Here is a 22,504-nt window from a genome sequence, read left to right on the forward strand (position 1 = left end):
TTAAAATCTCCAAAGTTGAGAAAGGACACATTTGATATTCTTGTTTCTCATGCTATAGATGATTGGATTGAATAGAGGTGGAAGGAGGGCATAAAAAACAGTCAATCCAATATCTAAATACGATAGAGTGTTAGCGGAAGGTCTCAGATAGGAAATGCATCCACTTAATAGAAACATAAACACTACTGTAAGATGGGGAATACAAGTGGATAAGGCTTTTTGCCTTCCTTTTTCAGAAGGGATTCTTAACACTGTCTTGAATATCACTGCATAAGACATAAGTATAAAAGTAAAGCAACCTAGTCCAGCAATGATACTGGCAACGAGAATTCCAAACTCAAGTAGATTAAATCCAGAGCATGATAGATTTAGCAACTGTGGAACATCACAGAAGAATTGGTGGACCACATTTGAACAAAAAAGTATGGAAAAAGTGCCACTAGTATGCAACGTTCCATAAAGAATACCTGTAACCCAAACTAGAAGAATTATTTTAGCACACTGTTTCCAATTCATCACCATCTCATAGTGCAGTGGATTGCAAATGGCAACATATCGATCATATGCCATAACTGTCAGGAGGGCAAAATCAGAAGCTTCAAAGCAGAAAAAGAGAAATACCTGAGCAGCACAACCAAAGTAGGAGATTTGTCTGGTGTTCAAGAGAGAATTTATCATGGATTTGGGGACAATGGCTGAAACAATAGCCATGTCCTGTAGAGCTAAATTTGTAAGAAAGAAATACATGGGGCTGTGCAGTCGATTGTCAAAAGCAACTGCAGAGATGATGAGAAGATTTGTTGTTACAGTTGCCAGATATAACACAAAGAACAAGAAGAAATGCAAAAACTGCAGATGCCGATTATTTGAGAATTCCAGAAGCAAAAAATAAGGCACTGTAGTTTGGTTCTCCATCTTTTATTCATAACAAAGCTGGCATTACTGCAAGGAAAGAAAGGAGGGAAATTCAGTTAGATAAAATTTTGGAGGTGGCATTTTAATATGTGGTGAGAATAGAAAACACCAAGAAACATAAAACATGATTGCAATAAACAGAGGTTCTGAAAACAGGGATGTAGGATGGGGATAGCAGAGTACAATGTTTCCCATTTTTACCCCTCTGCACTTCATGACCAATCATCAACCTCACATTTTTTCTACTTTCCTCTTTTCAGTTGTGTTATCCCATGTAATGAACAAACCCATTGGGCTAGGAGAACAACAAAGCTGGTTTAGGTCTATTTTCATCAGTGGAAGATACTCTGAATAATCTGACCCATCATAATGTGTCTCCACTCCTACAGGATTGCGACAGTTTGGAAAATTGGAGAAATCCAATGTATGATGCTTTGTGCTTCTGGGAGAAAGTGAGTATAAATCTACACAAGAAATATAAAAATGATTTGCTATATCGCTTACTTGGAAATCTTGAGAACACACATTTCCTTTTTGTATAATCTCTCTTTGTGTGTTAAAGAAGGGATGGCAATGCTTTTATCTCACTTTCCTTCCCAGATATTAAGCTAAAATAATATCACAAAAAGCTTTTAAACTAATACTTATATACAAGATTATTAAACCTGTATTTAATAGCATAGTATTAAATAGAAAATGATAGCGCTTAAGCTACAACATAACTGCTATTTTGATATCCACTTGGTGATAATCACACAATTATATCACTGTTAAATACATCTAATCAAAGGAGCTCATATATCAGCAGAATAAATTAATAAATCTCCTTGTCCAACAATCAGAAGCTAATGAAAACTCAGTTTGAAAAGGCAGTATCCCATCCAATGTAAACCATACACATTTATAGTAAGGTTTAGACAGAAAATGAAACACAAACTATTGCACATTTTTACTCTGATATCTCACCATTTTTAACAATGTAGAAAGCCATGTTACCATATGTTCAACAATCATACTTAACTTGCTTAAAAACACGGAAATAAAAAGACATTTTACCATGCATTTCTTTTTTTCATATACAGATAGATGAAAAGATGACTTTGCCAATGCTAATGCATCCATGTGGGATCAGTTCATGCATGAAGATTTGCTCCAAATTTCTGCAAATTGTAACTGCTTTTTATTCTTATAATTATCATGTGGAAAGGATTAGGGTTAGGGATAGTTATAACAATAACAATAGTTATTCAAATCTATTTTCAACAGTGAAAGAATATAGGAAATATTTGTTATGATCACAATCCCTTAAATGAAAGTTCAGTTTAAAAGAAGGAGTCTCTCTTTCAATTCATATCTATATCCCCTCTATGAGACTTTAAATACAAAATGATGCTACCCAGTCAAAATATCATACACAACCTATTATGGCTCTGAAATACACAATCTATTATGGCTCTGAAATCCTATATATCAGTATTTTTAAAAATGTGAACCTATGTTTTCAATGATTGAAAAACATTTAAAAAGAAAGAATAAAAAAGACATTTAGAAATATTACCATCCATTTCTTTTATCCATATCCATGGAAATTGTGAAATGACATTTTGGATGACCATTTTCCTATTAGTAAACGGTTTACCTATTCAAATTCATTTCAAAATCATTTACACATATGAAGATGTGATATTTTTTTTTTGCAAATTATAGAGTAAAAGGTAACATTAATACAAAAATAGATATCTCTCCAGATTAGAGTCTGATTCATAAAAACTTAGAATTATGTATAAGGCTCCTATTTTAACAAATAATATTAAAAATTGTCTTTCCTAAATATCTTTTCAATCAGAACACTAATTTATGCAATTATTTGATTTAATTACCTTCATTATGGAGAGTTATAAAGCTAACCTTGTTATTACACACAAAAGATATTTAAATACTGAAAAAATCAATTTGTTCTTTTTGTATTCAACTTTCAATTCATGTGATTTAATTAAACCTATAGATTATTTATTCTATGCTTTAAAAAAGTGTTAAATATCTTACCATTAAGTCAATGCTATCCCACTAATTTTCATGTAGTGGAACATCTACAGTATCTACAAAGATTTCTATTCCAAATGTTTATTAAGAACTGTTTTGTTTCCCTCAAGAGACTTGTATGCAAAACTGACTTCTGCATGCTTCTTAACATAGTTAGCAAAAAAAAGAAAACTGATTTCTCTGTGCTAATTAATGTAATTGTTAATTAAGAATGCAATAGATTCCCCCCAAATGATCCAGGACTAGTTATAATATTGCATAATTATATCTGAACTTGTTAACAGAATTGGGGCTACAATCATACAAGCAAAACAAATTGTGAGAGAAAAAACATGAATCAGGTGAGAAAAGTTCCCTGAACTATGTTTCATCACTTCTGATTCTCTTTCACCTCCAGGTTTCCTCTGTTCTGCGTTGGTAAACATGTATGTTTGTGTGTGGGGGGGGGGGAGCTTGAACTAGGTAAGCGCACATCATTATTGCAAGGTTAAAAAAAATAATTCTTTCTTCAAATCAAAAAGGGTGAAAGCAGAAAAGAGGTATCTGGAAATCCATAGAAATGGAATGGAATGCCAATGGTTAAACCCCCCAAACCAGTGACATTTATGTGGGTATCCAAAAAAAGTAAGATAATTATTGCGCTGTTGAATTCCAATCCATATTTCTTTGAAGAGTGCATTTGACTGCCTGATCAGACTGTAAATACATACCTAAAACAGGTCTCATAGAATGTGATGCAATATAAGCCTACAGATTATTATAAAATAACTATAATCGATTATATAATCTATAATAAATCCACCCAATTTGGTAAAAAACTCACTGAACAAGATACACAGCAAATAAGATTTAGGTAGAAATATTTTTGTGAGTAAATTGTTGAGAATTGATAATTGCAATTTTTTTTCTTTCCCCTGTGTACAACTTCCACAGGAAAGACAATTCAAATTCCATTACGCAAAATATCAAGAAACAAATTTCAGCATTTTTTATATTTCAGATATCAAATATTCAGAAGCATTCACAGTAAGAATATATCTAGGGACAGATTGGTAGAACGACTGCTTTATGCATCTGGCAATTCAGTAGTTTTGGCTGGGTTTAAAGACATAGCTGGGAAATTAAGGGACAAATGTACATCCCATTGGAAGATCACAATATGTTATAGAATGTACAAGATTCTAATACTCGTTTAGTAGAAAGTTAGTAGAAAGAAAAGCTACACTTATTATTTGGCAAGGATGACCATAAGAATGATTACATTGAAAAAAACAGTTGATCAATATTTTGATGCCGGACTTCCGGTGGTGCCGTGCTTCTCTGACAAGGTTTTCTCTGAGACGCTCCAGCCCTGAGATCGCGTTACACTGCCTGGACAGCATAAATCAATTATCTGACAGTTTGACAACTCTTTACTCAGAAGAGGAAAGAGAAGAGCTTCTGAGCATGGGTAGAGCTCCCGTAAGCCCCTAAGAGTTAATTTTGGGGTGTGGAAGGTGTGAGCCCCCCTGTAGCTCAACACACTCTGCTCTTGGGACGCATCTGCTCTCCGCAGATCAAAGAGTCACGTCCACCCCTGCAATCAATGTTTCATTTACATCTGAGTAAGAAGCAGGCAGAGCAAATACTGGGGAGTTTCACAATCTCAGGTATTTCCAAACTTTACCTCCATTCTACAAAGACTCCTTTTGTTAAAACTAACCAGATAGAAGCAAAAATGGCGCCTAATTTTTTAAAATTAAAAGTTTTATTTTTATTACATAGACAACACATACATACAACAATTTAAAAAAAAGATACAAAATGAAACCAAAAAAACCCACAAAAAAACCCATCATCACATACAGCATGTCGTTTGGTTTCAAGTGTTTTAACATTTATCATACATCATTTAATAGGTTAAAATATACAGTTTGGGTTGTTTTGTTTACCATCCCTTCCTCCTGTTGTAACACCACCTTATTTTCCCTTTCTTTTCTCCCTCCCTCCCTTCTCTACTTTCTTCCTTCCTCCTCTCCTTTTCCTTCCTTCTTCTGTACCTTTCTCCTACTCCTGCTCTTCCTCTTCCCCTTCCTACCCTCTCTCCTCCTCTTTCTCTCCCTTCCATCCTCCTCTCCTTACCTCTTTCTTTTCACCCTCTCTCCTTTCTCTACTTTCTTCCTTCCTCCTCTCCTTCCCCTTCCTTCTTCCCTTACCTCTCATTTGCTCCTGCTCTTCCTCTTTCCCTTCCTACCCTCTCTCCTCCTCTTTCTCTCCTTTCCATCCTCCTCTCCTTACCTCTTTCTTCTTTCCCCCATTTTCCTTTCATTCTCTCCTCCTCTCTCCCTTTCTTTTTCTATTGTTGTTGGTGTGTCTATTTTAAATCTCAGTTTATTTTTCCTTGGGATGGTACTTCCACCAACCCAGACATAATTTAGTATCATTTCTTATTCCCTTACCTTTGCTAATCTATCCTAACTATATTTCCCCCCACAGACACACTTTGTACCTCTCTGTTGTATATATACTTATATATTTGGTACACACAACAATAAAAAAGACAAAAAAAAAAACAACAAACATATGTTGTAAAAAAGTATATCAGCTGGTTAAAAAAAGCTTTTGTGCATCTCTTCCTCCATCATCAAATATAATTCATATTAATTCAAATGTCTTAACTCAAATATTTACCAAATTAACATCATCATACCTCCACTTTTATTTAACTACAGTTATTTAAACATCCTTCATCCTTAAATATACCAAGATTCAATCCATGACCACATGTTGGCATTTCATTTACTTATTTATAAAATCCTCCATTAAAATTAAGTCCTCATATCCTGTTTTAGCTAAACATCCATAATATTTAATACCAAAGATTTCTAATCCTCCATGTATATAATTTATTATCATTATCCTTTCTTTATGTAATTATATCCTATATCATAGCATTCCCCCCATTAGTTAAAATTTAATTGTATATAGTTTTATTTTTTATGATAATTATTATTGTTATTAATAATCTTTATATATAGTCCAATGATATTTCTAACCTTCCCTTCTCATATACAATTATTACTTATCATATCAACTCAACATTGTGTACATTACTATCATTTTTTTATTTAACTATACCTATTACCAATGGATTTAACTAAGTTTAGCTAATTTTGAATTATACTCTTCCATCTATCAGCCTGTATCTCTCCAATAACAGAATAATCTTATATCTGCTGCCATTTGTGGGTCCAATTTTCCAAACATCTTTATGAACAAGTCCAAACAAAGAAATCTTTGCACCTTCTTGTCTGTGGTGTCTCTCATATGATGTTGACGCCCTCTTTTTGTTTCCTTTATCAGTTTGTCTTTAATTCTCAGCAGTGGTATCAAATGTTTTGCAAATAGTATTTCATAAACCATAAATTCTTTGATAGTTTCTTCTCCTCCTGCGCCCTGTCTTTTGAAGTAAATTTTCTCTCCATTTAACTCCTCTTCAAATATTCCATTCTTTCCTCCCTCAGAAGTAAACCAATTGTCATGAATATCAACAAGCTGAAAATCTTTATCTCTGTTTTCATTCTTATTTTGTATTAGGAAAACATCCTCAGTTTTTTCCTCATACTTTGTTGCCAAAAACACCAAACAATCCAATTTTCTCTGAATTCTGTCCTCTGTATCAGACAGCGTCTTCAAGGCTGAGAGTATCACTTGAAAAGACGCTTGAATAGACACCATGTTTATACACAGTTGTATTTTTTCTTAAGAGCTCTGAAGTATTTGCAAGTAAAAGCAGACTGAAAGCTGTACAATCTTTTCAGATCTTAAGCCAAAACAATGAAGCAATAAAAGTGTTAAGATGTGAACAGTCAAATTATAGTGAATTAGTTAACAGCCCGCTTGCAGTAAATCAGAAGAGATGTTGGAGTAATCTATCCATTTGAAAGGTTTTTACTTAGAATCAATCCATGTGAATAACATTTAAAGAGTAAGATAGCCACTGTCCAAAACCATTAAAAAGATCAAAATCACTGCTAGATTCTTCTATTCTTTAATTTAAATAGGTTTGAGTTTTTAGGCAGTCCATATTTCTTCAAACAATAAAATGTTCTTACCAGCTGGAAACACTTTCTCTTTCTTTAGGGTTGTCAGCAGTTTCAATAGCCTTGTGGCTAATCCGGAAGTCACTGGCAAAGAGGGTTTTTCTTGGGTCCCCAGAGACTTTGCAAACGTCTCTGGGACCACTGGGTCTCCCCCTACCTTTCACTGTCTCTTCGGGACAGCTTGGGTCCAAAAAGAACGGTCCAGATGCTCCAGTTTAGATGGACATTCAGGAACAGCCTGAAATTCCGTCTTCACACTGCTAAGACCTGCCTTCTTCCGTGCCTGAATTTTGAAGGTGTGGTTAAATTGAAACTTAACAAGCTATTAGAGAGCTTAAGATCACTCAAAACAGCATTGATTTACTAATAAGATACAAGACTTAATAATTGGAATAAATGGTTTGTTTGGACTTAACAATTTGGTGGAAGATAAGCTTAATTGAATAGTTGAAATGGCCTCAAAACAAGTTAGAACAATGGCTACTTGAAAGAGCGCTGGCAGCTCTCAAGCCCAAACAAATAAATTACAGTTGTTACTACCTCCCCCTGCTGATGAGGCTTTAACTCTTGATGCACTGCAAGGAGCCTTAAAAGACACTTTAAAAGAACAGGCTGCTGTTTTAGAACTTAAGATAGAGGAAAAGGTTATATCTGCCTTTAAGGAGATTTCGGAGGAAATATCGGGGATCAAGGAGCTAATCCACATTCGTAACCAGCAAATAAGAGAGGACATAGTGGAAGCATTTAAAGGTTTGGCTAGCTATGTATCATCGTTGGATGATAGAGTGGAAGAAATTAACCAGCCCAATGCCAATTTAGAAAGTAAAGTTGAAGAGGTTCAAAATAAGACTGATAAGACAGAAGCAGAAATTACAATGATACAATATAGAGCAATGGAATTTGGTTTGAAAATAAGAGGTCTCAAAGAGAATAATCAAGAAAATCTAAAGGAGATTCTTACAGAAGCCTTTGACCCATTAATTGGTCAACCGAGAGCTGAGTATGACTGGCAATTGGACAAAATATACCATGTTAATTCATGGATTGCCAGACAGAAACAATTACCAAGAGATATTGTACTCTATTTTGCTACTAGGAATACAAGGAACCTGATACTACAAGAGTCCTATAAAACCAAGTTTAAGATTGCAGGTCAGGAGGTGATAGGTTTGAATGAAATTCCACCAAAAATGTTGAAATCTAGGAAGGACTATGCATTCCTAGTAGATGAACTTAAAAACCGCCAGACACAATATAGATGGGAAGCCCCAGCGGAATTAGTGGTCAATTACCTGGGACAAAGACACCATCTTAACTCAGTTTGTAAGGTCAGAGATTTTTACAGCAACGTATTAAAGGCTGGTTACCCTTCATCTCCAGGATTCAGAGAAAGGGAACAAGCAGGAGAGGCCAGAGGGCTCATTGGATGTGGCCCAAGCTTTGAATCTTCTGGTGGAGTTAGAAGGAATTATGGAGCAAAGATAAACTTGAGCGGCTACCAAACGCAAGGAACAAGAATTAAAATGCAACAAGCCCAGACAACAGCTCAAGAAACCATAAACATTAACAGAGAAGCCGTGGGAGGAGCCAGACTGAAAATCAAATTACAGGATTTCCAGGTGGGTCATAAAAAGCTTCAGGGAGCTGAAGATGACAATTAAATTTTTAACCTGGAATGTCAATGGCTTAAACTCACCACAAAAAAGGAAAAAAAATATACCAGTATTTGAAACAATTTAAAAATGATGTAATTTGTCTGCAAGAAACACATATAAGAACAAATGATCAGAAATACTTGATGAATGCAAGATTGGGACATTTTGTAGCTTCTGCCCCAGAGAAGAAAAATGGTATAGTTATATACTTAGGAAAGGATATAAAGGCTGAATTGATTGAAGAAGACTCTCAGGGAAGATATATTGCAATTGAACTACTATTAGAAAGGAAAAAAAAGATACTCTTAATTGGAGTATAAACCACCAATCAACAACAAGAAAAAATTTATAAGTTGCTCCATACCAAGTTAATACAATGGGATCACAGATCATGTATATTATTGGGTGACTGGAGTGGAATATTGGATACCAAGAAAGACAAGAAGGGTCCATTGCAAAATATTCAAGCACATGCAAGATTACCTAAGTCTTTCTTTTATATGATGGAGGATATTAAACTAAGAGACATCTGATGGGAAAGGAATGCTAAAGAACAGGATTTTACATTTTTTTTCTGATAGGCATCAATCCTTTTCTAGGATAGATTTTATATTAATCACAAATGTTTTTCTTTCTAAGGTAAAGAAGACAAAGATATGCTCGAGAGCTTTAACAGATCATAATCCGGTGTGGATGGAACTGGAATATGTGAAGGAACCTGGAAGTTCTTGGAGGCTAAATGAAAATTTATTTAGATATGAGAAAAATGTCAAAAACTGTTGAAAGAATATTTTGCTTTTAATATGAATAATGGAACATCTATGGAAATGATTTGGGATGCAAATAAAGCATATATGAGAGGAGTTTTAATAAAGTTAACTAATCTATATAAACATAGACAGGGGGGAAAAGAAAGGAACTAGAGGAAGAGATAAAGAAGGTGATAAGAAGATATAAGAGGTAATCATTTTACTACAAGCACAATTTTATATGTTGAGGTCAGATCAGGTGGCTACTAACTTGTTATATGCTAAACATAATACGTTTTGCAATGCAAATAAACCAGGCAGATGGTTAGCATATATGACGAGGAAAAAACAAAAATTTTGTACTATAAAAAAATAGATTATAAAGATAAAGAAGTTTATCAACAGGATATGATTAAAAAGGCTTTTCTAGAATTTTATACAAGATTGTACACTGGTGATAAAATACAAGGTTTAGTCACAGGTAGGTACTTGGAGAAAGAGAAAATACCTATAGTTAAGGATGAACAAAGAGAGAGATAGAACCGAACAATAATCTCTGAGGAAATCCTCCTGGTAATTAAACAGTTAAAAGTTGGGAATGCACCTGGTACAGATGGACTGACAGCGGTTTATTATAAAAAATTACAATTCGAAATGGTAGAACCTCTTAAGGAACTCAATTGGAAGGAAGGGTACCTCCATCTTGAAGAACAGCCTTTATCTCCCTGATTCCAAAAGAAGACTTATTTGCGCATGTGCCGGAAGATGGCTGCCGAGTTTCTTCGCTCCGGCTTGGGCTGCTGAGAAATAGCCTAGAAGAAGGTGGAACCCTGGTCCAGGAGCCTGGTTTCGCGGCTAGAAAGAGTAAGAACCCCCTAGAATACCCGTGCCAGCAGCGTATTGAGGAGACTTGCCTCCCCAGAGCTGCTAGGCACAGAAGATGCGGAAGGCGCGGGAGATGCCGAAAAAAGCGCCGGGATTGGGGCGGAGGCTGCCGAAACTTTAGACATGGCTTGAGGGAAGTTGCTGATGCTAACGCGGCTCAGAGACGCTGCTGCCGGGATCCCTGGCTGGAATTTTGAACACTACCCTGGAGGCCTGGGGACGGGCTCGGCATTATAAGACAGTCCTGAGCAGCCTTCGGCGTTGTCGGGCAGTGCCCCCCCTCCCCTCACACGGACAGCGGCTTCCCAGCGTGTTACGAGCTGGGGACGGCTGGGGACAGCGCTGTCTGAGTTCGGGAGTTCGGGATGGCTGAGTTAGGGTGGCGCTGCCACTGCCGGCGTGAGTGAGTGGCATCGAGTGTCCGGTGGGATCCCCCCCTCCTCCCCAGGAACATCGATTGAGAGCATCGCGGCTTGAGAGAGCCGCGGCCGTTGGGAACTGCGCGGCTCTTGCTGCAGTTATTGGGAGCGTTTACCTTACTGCCGCCTTGCTCACCTTGCCACCGCCGCCCCTCGGCCTTTGTGGGCCCTTTGCGGAATAAAGCCCCATCCATCAGATCTGGCTGTTCATCTGCCTGTGCTCGGAGTGGAGAGGAAGTTGGCGTGCCGTTAACATCATTTCTGCATTCCTTAGTCCAGAGAGAAGAGAGGCCTGGACGGCCCTCTATCGCCCTCTTTATCATCGCAGCCTCCCTCTGGTGCTGCCCCGTTGGAGCAATAGAGGATGGCAGCCGTAGGAGCGAGGACTTGGCATTGCGAAAATTGGTGCCCTCCCCTCCATCTTCTTGAGCAACTTAAGCCAGTTCCAGACTGTGGCCCCCCAGGCTTTGGACCTTGTATGGCCTCAGGAGAGGGAGAAGAGCCACTTTTCTGCACAAGATCTTTAAGACCTTTTACAAACTCACACGACTGCGCAAATTTTTAATTGGTATGGTGAGTGTATGGGATCTGCTTGTGATTGAATGAATGGCCCACTTTTTATTACCCCCATTACTATTGTATTCTATGTGTTTTAACTATTACGTGGGGACTGTCTGAGTGAATAAATGAGTGTGTTTGATTCGGAGGGCCTGCCGGGGAACACAGGAGCTATAGGGGTGGTTGAGGGAACCACGGACACGGGAGTGGGTCGGAGCATCACGGTCATAACAGGGAGGGGAAGATATGGCGGGGACTTTAGGGCTGGCCATTACCGGGGAAGGAGTGCTCGCTATGTCACAGAGATCCCTCCTTCTGGCCCTATGAGTCCCACTCCAAGGCCAGATGGAGCAAATAATCAGGACCCTGGTCTCAGGCTGTTGTCGCTAAATGCCAGGTCTGTTGTTCACAAGGCTCCCCTCATCCGGGACTTAATTTTAGACGAGAGGGCAGATCTGGCATGTATTACTGAAACCTGGCTGGGCAAGGAGGGAGGAGTCCCCCTCGTAGAGATGTGCCCAGATGGATTTCAGGTGCTTCATCAGCCGAGAGCCCATAGAAGGGGTGGCGGTGTGGCTATTGTTATCTGGAAGTCTTTAGCACCTCATAGGATCCCTGCTCTGGAGCTTGTCGGGTGTGAGTCCCTGCTGGTGAAGTTGGACCTCAAGGGTCAAGTGGGTCTGCTGCTAATGTACCTGCCTCCCAACAGCATTGCAGCAGCCCTCCCCTCGCTCCTCGAGTCAGTAGCCGAGCTAGCAATTGAGTTCCCCAGGCTTATGGTCCTGGGGGACTTCAATCTGCCTTCGCTCGGTGAACACTCTGATGGGGCGCAGGAGTTCATGGCTTCCATGATGGCCATGGGCTTGACCCAGGTAATTCGGGGCCCAACCTATTCAGCGGGTCACATGCTCGACCTCGTATTCCTCTCGGAGCAGTGGACTTATGATCTTGGTCTGAGGGGTAATGAGATCATACCCCTGTCATGGTCAGACCACTGCCTACTGAGGCTTGACTTTCGGAGGCCAAACCCCCACTGTAGGGAGGAGGAACCAACCAGGTGGTTCCGCCCCAGGCGGCTTATGGACCCTTTGAGGTTCCAGACGGAGCTTGGGGTTATCCCTGATACTCTTGCCCACAGTTCGGTGGAGACTCTGGTTGCTGCCTGGCACTCGGCAGCATCAGAGTCCCTTGACCGGATTGCGCCACTACGGCCCCTCCGGGTCGGCGGATCCTGGAGGCCTCCTTGGTTTACCGAGGAGCTCCGGGAGAGGAAGCGCCGGAGGAAACGCCTAGAGCACCTATGGAGGTCCGATAAATCCGAATCGAACCGAGCACTCTTAACAACTTGCACCAAGGAATACATCAGGGCACTTACGACAGCAAAAAGATCGTATATTGCCACCTTGGTTGCGTCTGCTGAGTCCCACCCAGCCACCCTGTTTAGGATAACCCGCTCCCTCCTAAGTAGGAGGGATACGGGGGACCCCTTGCAGGGTAGGGCTGAGGATTATGTCCAGTTCTTAGCGGACAAAGTTGCTTGGTTTCGGTCGGATTTGGACTCCACTTTTGCAGATCCAGCCGAGGCACAAGGGGATAAATTGGCAGACCATCTCTGGGTTGAGTTTCAGGATGTTGCCCCTGGGGATGTGGACAAGGCCATAAGAGCTGTGAGTGCCTCCACTTGTGTACTGGACCCGTGTCCCTACTGGCTGGTTGCCAACAGCAGTGAGGTGACACGAGGATGGATCCAGGCGGTCATTACCGCCTCCCTTCGGGAGGGGCACTTCCCCTCCGCACTTAAAGTGGCGGTGGTGAGACCCCTCCTGAAGAAACCATCTTTGGATCCAGACGTTCTTAACAATTACCGTCCAGTCTCCAACCTCCCCTTTGTTGGGAAGGTTGTTGAGAAGGTGGTGGTCTTCCAGCTTCAACAGTCCTTGGAGGAAGCTAGTTACCTTGACCCCTTCCAGTCCGGCTTCAGACCTGGTTACAGCACAGAAACAGCTTTGGTCGCATTGACCGATGATCTCTGGAGAGCCAGGGATGGAGGCCATGCATCCATCCTGGTTCTCCTTGACCTCTCAGCGGCTTTCGATACCATCGACCATGGTATCCTTCTACGACGACTGCGGGAGGTGGGGGTGGGAGGCACTGTTTTGCAGTGGTTCTCCTCCTACCTCTCGGACAGGTCGCAGTCGGTGTTGGTTGGGGGGCAGAGATCGACCCCTAGGCCCCTAACATATGGGGTGCCACAGGGTTCGGTCTTATCCCCCCTACTATTTAACATCTACATGAAACCGCTGGGCGAGATCATTCGGAGGCACGGGATAAGATACCACCAATACGTGGACGATACCCAGTTGTATCTGTCCGCCCCGTGCCAACTCAATGAAGCGGTGGACGTGATGAGCTGGGGTCCCGAGGCCGTTAGGGACTGGATGAGGGCTAACAAACTGGTACTCAACCCGGACAAGACCGAGTGGCTGTTGTGTTTCCCTCCCAATAATTTGGCTAGTGTTCCATCACTCAGGCTGGGGGACCAAATTTTACACCCCTCAGACAGGGTTCGCAACTTGGGAGTCCTCCTGGACCCACAGCTGACCTTTGACCACCACCTGTCGGCTGTGACCAGGGGGGCATTTGCCCAGGTTCGCCTGGTGCGCCAGTTGTGACCCTACCTGAACCGGGAGGCTCTCACAACGGTCACTCGGGCCCTTGTGACCTCTAGGCTGGAATACTGCAACGTGCTCTACATGGGGCTGCCCTTGAAGAGCATCCAGCGAGTTCAGCTAGTCCAGAATGTGGCCGTGCGAGCGATTGTGGGCGCACCACGGTTCACCCACATAACACCTATCCTCCGCGAGCTGCGCTGGCTACCTGTTGATCTCCGGGTGCGCTTCAAGGTGCTATTTACCACCCATAAAGCCCTCCATGGTAGTGGATCTGAGTACTTGAGAGACCGCCTCCTGCCAATTACCTCCCTACGACCTATTAGATCACACAGATTAGGCCTCCTCCGAGTTCCATCTGCCAGTCAGTGTCGACTGGCAACTACGCGGAGGAGAGCCTTTTCAGTAGTAGCTCTGACCCTTTGGAACGATCTCCCCGTGGAGATTCGTACCCTCACCACCGTCCAGACCTTCCGCAGAGCCCTCAAGACCTGGCTATCCCGTCAGGCCTGGGGATAAAGATTCTAATCCGTCCCCACCCGAATGATGAATGAATGCTGTGTTTTATTTTTACTTATGTACTGTCTCATGTCTTGTCTTGTATCCCCCTCCCATAAATTGTAAGCCGCCCTGAGTCCCCTCAGGGAAAAGGGCGGCCTATAAATAATAAACAAATACCAAATACCAAATACCAAAGATCAAGATCTTAGCCAGCCAAAAAAACCATAGGCCTATATCACAACTTAATACAGATTATAAAATCTTTGCTAAAATATTAGCAAATAGGTTGATGTTAATTATACAACAAGCAATCCACAATGATCAATCTGGTTTTATATAAGGGAGACAAATGAAAAGTAATGTAAGACAAATTGTTAACATATTGGAGTATCTGGGAAAGAACAAACAAGTCCCTGCAGCGCTCATCGGAGAAAGCATTTGATTGAGTGAATTAGCAATTTTTAATGAAAATAATATAAAAGATGAAAATTGGAGAGCATATCACACAATCTATTAAGGCAATATACCAGGAACAAACAGCACAAATTATAGTTAATGGTAGTTTAACAGAACCCTTTAAAATTGAAAAAGGAACAAGACAGGGTTATCTTCTATCTCCATTATTGTTTATCTTAACCCTGGAGTTATTGTTGAATAAAATACAGGGGTCAGATGATTTACAGGGAATTAAGATTAGGCATTATGAATATAGATTACGAGCATTTGCGGACGACTTGGTTGTAACTCTAACCTAACCAGGGAAATCAACTATGGCTTCAATGAACATGATTAATCAATATGGTCAAGTATCTGGGTTTAAAATAAATATAAGGAAAACAAAGATGATAGTTAAAAATATGAACACAAATCAAAGAGAAGAATTAGAAAGAATAACAGAATGGGAGATGGTAAAAAAAGTTAAATATTTAGGGGTTTATATTACAACTTCAAATGGAAAATTATATAAGTATAATTATGAACATTATGGCATAGAATACAGGTACAGATGAAGAAATGGGAAAAACTACAACTGCCTTTGTTGGGAAGAATAACAACAGTAAAAATGAATGTTTTGCCTAAGTTTTTATTTCTTTTTCAAATGATACCAATACTCAAAAAAGATGCAAATTTGAAAGAATGGCAGAAGGGTATTAATAAATTTGTCTGGGCAGGGAAGAAACCGAGAATAAAACTTAAAATAATGCAAGATGCATGTGAGAGAGGAGGTTTGAAAATGCCAAACTTAAAATTATATTATGTATCAGTATCAATAATTTATCAATAATTAGTGATCAACTCAACAGAGGATAGAATACTGAATACTCAACATTGAAGGGTATGATTTGGTATATGGTTGACATGCTTATTTAATATATGATAAGGTGGACAAGATTTTTAAAAGTCATATTTTAAGGAATGCTCTATTGCGTGTCTGGAAAAAATATCAACATAAATTAAATGATAACATACCTATGTGGGCAATTCCCAGACACGCAATACAGAATATAAGCATAGAACAAAAACAGGGTGTAACCACATACAGACAGCTTCTTACTCTAGAAAGAGGTGTATTACAGCTAAAACCTTTGAATGTACCAAAAGAGGAAAGGATAATCCAAACCTGGTTTCAATATGGACAGTTACAGGCCAGATGGAAAAAAGACCAGATAATTGGTATTACGCAAAATGAGCACAATCTAGTAAAACAAATTAGGGACCAAAGTCAAATGCATATAAAAAGGTAGTATAATATATTGATAGAAATAGACTCTGAAACAGAACTAGTTAAAGACTGTATGATAAACTGGGTACAAAATTTCAAAGAACCAATAATGATGGAAATATTGGAAAAGATATGGGTAAGAAATGTAAAATTTATGCAAGCCAAAAACCTGAGAGAGAATTTCTACAAGATGTTTTATAGATGGCATTTAGATCCTAAAAATTAGCATGTATGTATCCGAACTTACAACCCAAATGCTGGAGACTTGATTGTGCCGATGCTACGTATTATCATATATGGTGGACTTGTAAAAAGATCAAAGCATTTTGGATAAAAATATAGTGTATTATGCAAAATATTCTTAAAAAGAGGATAAAGTTTATTCCTCAGTTATTCTTGTTAGGTATAATCACAGACTGTACAGTTATTGAGACTAATTTGATTTTGAACTTAACAACGGCAGCAAGACTGTTGGTGGCGCAGTACTGGAAGAAGGAAGATTTGCCTACTATTCAAGAATGGACGTTAAAAGTAACAATCTTAGCAGAGATGGCTATAATATCAGCATATCTCAAGGATCATTCAGGTGAGAAATACAAGCTGGAATGGAGAAGATGAATTGACTACATTCAAAATAAATATGGGATGAAGAAACTCCAGATAGCTTATGAATGAATGAGCAAGGAATGTTGCAACTTGTTTAAAGTTAGCTTTACAAAAGAGGAGTTAAAGTACAAGCGAGGGATGATGCTAAAGTTAGTTAGTTTATTTTAGAATATGGTTGTTAAATGTTTACACCCTGTATTTGCGCTGGGAGGTCATGGGGGTGGGGGGTGGGAGGGGATGTGGGGTCTGGGGGGGAGGGAAGGTATATATTTGTAAAACACTTTAAAACTTTCAATAAAAATATTTTGATGTAACTCAATTGGTTAATACATACACTAAAGTCTTATATTTATATCTGAAAGGGGTAGAAGTTAGCCTTTTATGCATGTCACAGAAGTCTTGAATATCTCAAGAGTGTTTCAGTTCCATCTGGTATTATTGGTTCAGATCAACCTCATTTCTTCCTTGTTACAATTTTGGATTTAACCTTTATCTTGCTCATGATTTACAAACCATACTTAAATCCAACATGCCTTAAGAGGATGCTTGAAAACAGTTGAAAACTATGCAGCAACAATGTCAAAAATGATCTTGACACCAAAGAAATGAAGAAAGCATTAAAAATATCAAACTGTATCCAAGATGTTTCTCATCTGTATAAAAAGAAGAGAAAGGAAGACACAGCCAGGCTTTCAAGATTATGAATGTTTAATTCCAGTTAAACTTCAGCAGTTGGTTTCTTGACTGTCTTACATCAAAAGGAAACATATGAATGGGATTGTTGTGTAACAGCATGGGTAATCATATTCTAATAACTTTGATGCAGAGTAGTGGCAATGAAAATGACTATTATATTTGGATAAGTTTAATGACACATTTGGATTTCTCCATATGAAGAAAAATCTAAAAGTTTAGAGTCCTTTAAAGCTAACTTGCTCGTTTTTCCCTTGTACTCGCTGAATAAAGGGGATGGGGAATTTTCACATAGTTTCAAAGCTCTTCATATTTGGTAAAGTCAAAGACTTTTGGTTACCATCCAAGAGTCTTGGAGGTCCTCAGATGAAACTGGCATTAAAAAGACTCTTGGGGTATGGGCTCATTCCTATATGCCACACAAAAATATGAATATGAGGTGTATGGATTACACAGTGATTCCCACACAAATTAAGTGAAAGTTGAAAGAGTTTATTGGAGAAAGCAGAACTAAGCAATAACAACAACTGCAGTGTATACTATAAACAGGAAATTACATAAACAGGGCACATAAACAAGAAAAGAACCATAAACGCAGGTAATGGTGGGATTCAAATACTTTAACAACTGGTTTACCCAAGATCCAGAGGTGGGTTGGTTACACTTTTATTATTGGTTCTCAAACCACATGTTTCGTGCATGTGTGCTATTCAATGTAAATTGTTCTTTGTGCATATGCAGAACAATTTACAGTGAAGAGACCATGAGCAATCACTAAAAACCAAAATGGTGGTGGCCCAGCAGCAGCGAGGAACCAGTTTGGGGCGTGGCAGGCCTGGGTTGCTGCTGGTTCTGCAACCCGTCTGAATTCCACTACTGGTTTGACCCAACCAGGCTGAACCAGGAGCAATCCACCTCTGCCAGGGTGAGGTTGGCTGTTGTGAGAGGTATGGCCCATCCACATCCTCCAACTTTGCTGCAAACGTGGAATGAGTCTCCTGTGATGGCCAATCTGACCCTGGGTGAACCGGTTGTTAAATTTTCACTCTTTGCCAAAAGGCTGTTTCCTATGGTACTTTTCTGCACATTGGTCTTGCAGCTCTTTTAGCCATCTTGATGAGGCTCATTTCAGAGGCGAGGTTTCCAAGGAATGAGGAGGGGTTACCATAGAGACAAGGAATTAATGCTCCCGAGAGCTTGCGCAGGAAGGTGAAGAATTAGGGAAAGTGTATGGAAGGTTGTAGCTGTGTGCAGGGAGTATTGGTCAGTCTGTGGGTAAAAGAGAGAGGGGAGAAGAATTAAGTTGGCAGAATGATTGAAGCTGGGTCCAGGGGGGATGCTAATTATCAACTGTTTCACCTAAAATGGTGAAAAACAGCTGAATCCCACCACTGCAGATGTATAAATATAGATGAAAATTTTATATCCTTTTAATTTAAATGGTCTCATTCTCAAAGGAAGGTAGTGATATTGCCTAGAAGATGCCACTAAGCATATGGCACCTTGCAAAATATACTCCTACTGAGCCATTATTTGATGAATTTTCATTTAAGTGTAGATGTTATATACATTTAATTAAAATAATTTTTTAAAAGTATTGGACAGATGGTGGCATAGATAACACAAACCTGGATAAGGCTTTTGTTATATCTTTTCACAAGCTTGGATTAAATACGTCTCAGGTAAATTTCAATAAAATATCAATCTGATGGTCATTTATTTATATTCCTTTTTTCAGGTATTATACAATAAAACCTCTCTTATCTTTTCCAATTTGTATCAATTTAGTGTTAATGAAATCTTAAATGATATTCTATTTCGGTTTTGAATTATACATCTTGCTTTTTCATTTCTGGTGATTCCCAAAACATTATGGTAGTTAGTACCAGTTTACTGAGCCTGCCCACCCTGTTTCTCATTTTCCCAAAGGAGATCTAAGGGGAAGAAAGAATGCTCTGGTGTGCATGTGTTAAAAACAGTTTGATGTAGAATTTAATGAATCGAGATTAAAACCAGAAGTCAGTGAGGTCTACTTTTCTGGTAGGAATGAAGCAAAATGTGTGACTTTATGGCCATCACTCTCCCTCTCCTCAGTCCTAGGAAGGAAACTGTGGCAAATCCTTTCTGAAAACCCTACCAAGAAAAAATGCAGGTACTTGTCAAGGCAGATGCTGACTTAAAGGAACAAGGCTCACATAAAGGGACAAAATAACAAAAAGAGTGAGCAACTGATCATTTAAAGTTTGAAGCACATAAAGCTTTCCTTTGCCATATTATCTGAAAGCAATGAAGGGAAGCCATTTTATACAGGAAAGCAAAAGGAGATCTTTTTTTTAAAAAAAAAATATCTTCTCCATTGAACGTCTTTTCCATAATGACATTACTCCCCAAAACTCACTTCATCAACAATCAAGGGGAGTCATCCTATGATATGCCAGAAGCAGCCGAACATCCACATTTAGCACCCCCAAAATGTAACACAGGTCTACAAAAAAAAAGTTCGAGAGCTGTTTTGATTATTCCATGTAATTGTTATGGTTTTTTTGTGCACTGAATCCAAAAATGATACCCATTTTGTCATAGGACATCGCCTTTCCTGGCAATTTATGTAACTATGTTAAATAAGGCAATAACTCAAAATAAATGGAAATAGACTTATAAATTTAAAGTTTTATTATAATATTTTCATGAAATTCCTTTTTTGAACTGAAATGAGCTCACCTACACATACTGAACTCAATTCTTCTTTCTTGTGAGGCTCCTCATTTATGCTTGTGAATAGCATCTGGAATGTCTCTCTGAAGTATCCAACAGTAGTCTGCCATCAATGAAATGCTCCATTTTCCCTAGTATCTTCTTTCCATCTCTTTATTGTCTTGGTGGGATCGTTCACCTTGTTCCTCACTCACAGCTCCCAAATTTTCATGAAAGTAGTCAAGGTGGGACTGGAGGAAATGCACTTTCAAACTCATCAGGCAACCTAAAGCTTGAAATGCTTTCAGCATTCTTCTGACAATCTTTTTGTAGTGAGGATCTTTGTTATTGCCTAAAAATTTCTGTGCGACTTCTTTAAATGCAATCCACCCTTCTTCTTGAGGATCTGTCATGGAATTGTCAAACTCTTGATCAACTATAAGCCTTCGAATGTCTGGTCCGATGAATACATCTTCCTTCAATTTTGCCTCCAACAGGCATGGAAACTTGGTGACCAAGTATTTGAAGCATTCTCCATCGCTTGGAAGTGATTTTACAAATTGCTTCATCAATCCCAATTTTATGTGGAGAGGTGGTAGAAGAACTTTATGGGAAGGTACCAAAGTTTTTCAGAAGACATTTTTTTCACCGACTGTTAGCACCCTTGGCTGCCAACTCTTCTTGATCCAGTGATTTTGTCGGTCTCAACTGTCCCATAGACAGAAAACAAGGGTATTTGGTATATCCAGCTTGTTGCCTGAACAGCATGCACAAGACCTTCAAGTCCCCACACACTTGCCAACCATGGTCTTCATATTTAAGTTTACAAAAAAACCAATTCCAAGTTCTCATAGGTTTCCTTCAAGTGTACGGAATGACCTACAGGTATGGAAGCGTAAAAACTGTTGGGGAGTAAAACTGCTTTGAGACTTCTTTTTGAAGAATCTATAAAAAAGATGCCATTCTCTGAATCATATTGGATTTTAAATTGGCCCATCAGACGTTCGACATTGATGCAATAAACCAACTTGTCTTCCTGGGCGAATTAAGGAATGAACTCCTTTTCACGATGTCTGAACCATGAAGATGACACTCCTGGCAACAATAAATTCCTGATTTTCAGCCTTCATCCGAGTAACTCAGCGGCATCTTTGGGAAGATTCAAGTCTCTTACCAAAACATTTATCTCCTCCTGAGAAAACAGTTTTGGTCTTGTATCATCTTCAAAGTCAGAACTTGATTTGTCATCTGGTTCAGGTATGACTTCACCTTCATCAGAGCTAGGTATCTCTTCCAAAGTAGCAGGGGGCTTGGGTCCTAGTATATCTGTGCCATGGGGGATGGGACGAATTGCTGAGTGAAGATTGGGGTATGAAATAGAATGCTTCCATTTGGAATTAAACCCTTTTACATCGCATGAAGAAAAGTAACAGTCATCACTATGGTTCTTTTGCTCTCACCATACCATAGGAATCCTATAACGGAAAGATTTTTTCTTACCCTTGAACCAGTTTCAGACATTCTCAACACACCTTTTGCACCGTTTTTGAGGCGTCCAAACTTTATCTTGATCTCCAATTTTTAGTCAAAGTATGCAAAGTATACTTTTTTCACAATGTCTGTAATATTCTGCTGTTGCTTCAACACTGTATATTCACCACAGATGAAACAGAAACTGTCTGGCGAATTAATACATTTTTTTAAATATAATTTTTTATTTTTATTACATAGACAACACATACACACAACAATTAAAAAAACAAAGAAAACAAAAAAACATCTTCACATACAGCATGTTGTTTGGTTACAGTTGTTTTAACATCCATATTCTCGAATAACATTTACCATCTCAGATTTTTCATCTAGTATAACTAGATACCTCACTTTCTTTGTACAGTATATGTTAAATTACAATTAGTATTATTTTCTTTCCAGTAAATCATAATTCTCTTACATTCTTGATTGTCTATTTGATAACAGTATACCTTTATATAATCCCCATGTGATAGAAAAGATTTTTTTTTACCAACCATTTATATTTGCATATCACTATTTTCAATTATGCATAATTCCACCAATCAACTATCAGGTATGCTTATGTTCATTATTATCCTTGTACATCATACATTCAAACCGAAATCTTATTCCTTCATTTTTTAACAAAATATTCTAAATAGTCACTACATATATATACCAATTTTCAATTATTCCCTTATTAAAATTATTTATCAACAACAAGATATCATTGTAAAATGTTCTTAACATTATACATTATATCACTAATCCTCTATCAAGTATACATAAAATCATTA

At 38.9% G+C, this 22,504-nt stretch overlaps 1 protein-coding gene across 1 annotated transcript; it reads right to left on the minus strand.

The window, feature by feature from the left end:
• LOC148046203 (olfactory receptor 14A16-like) lies at positions 1-915 on the minus strand. The gene has a single exon (XM_087711942.1). It carries the CDS (start codon positions 913-915, stop codon positions 1-3), a length of 915 nt encoding a protein of 304 aa, XP_087568068.1.
• Positions 916-22,504: the final 21,589 nt, after the last annotated feature.

The sequence above is a fragment of the Thamnophis sirtalis genome, unplaced genomic scaffold (assembly GCF_051295495.1).
Source record: "Thamnophis sirtalis isolate CommonGarterSnake01/CBP01778 unplaced genomic scaffold, rThaSir2_p1.2 scaffold_4, whole genome shotgun sequence".
NCBI lineage: Eukaryota > Metazoa > Chordata > Lepidosauria > Squamata > Natricidae > Thamnophis > Thamnophis sirtalis.

What these genes read in the sequence shown, in the direction of transcription:
- LOC148046203 (XM_087711942.1), bottom strand. Translation starts at nt 915, where the DNA reads ATGGAGAACCAAACTACAGTGCCTTATTTTTTGCTTCTGGAATTCTCA.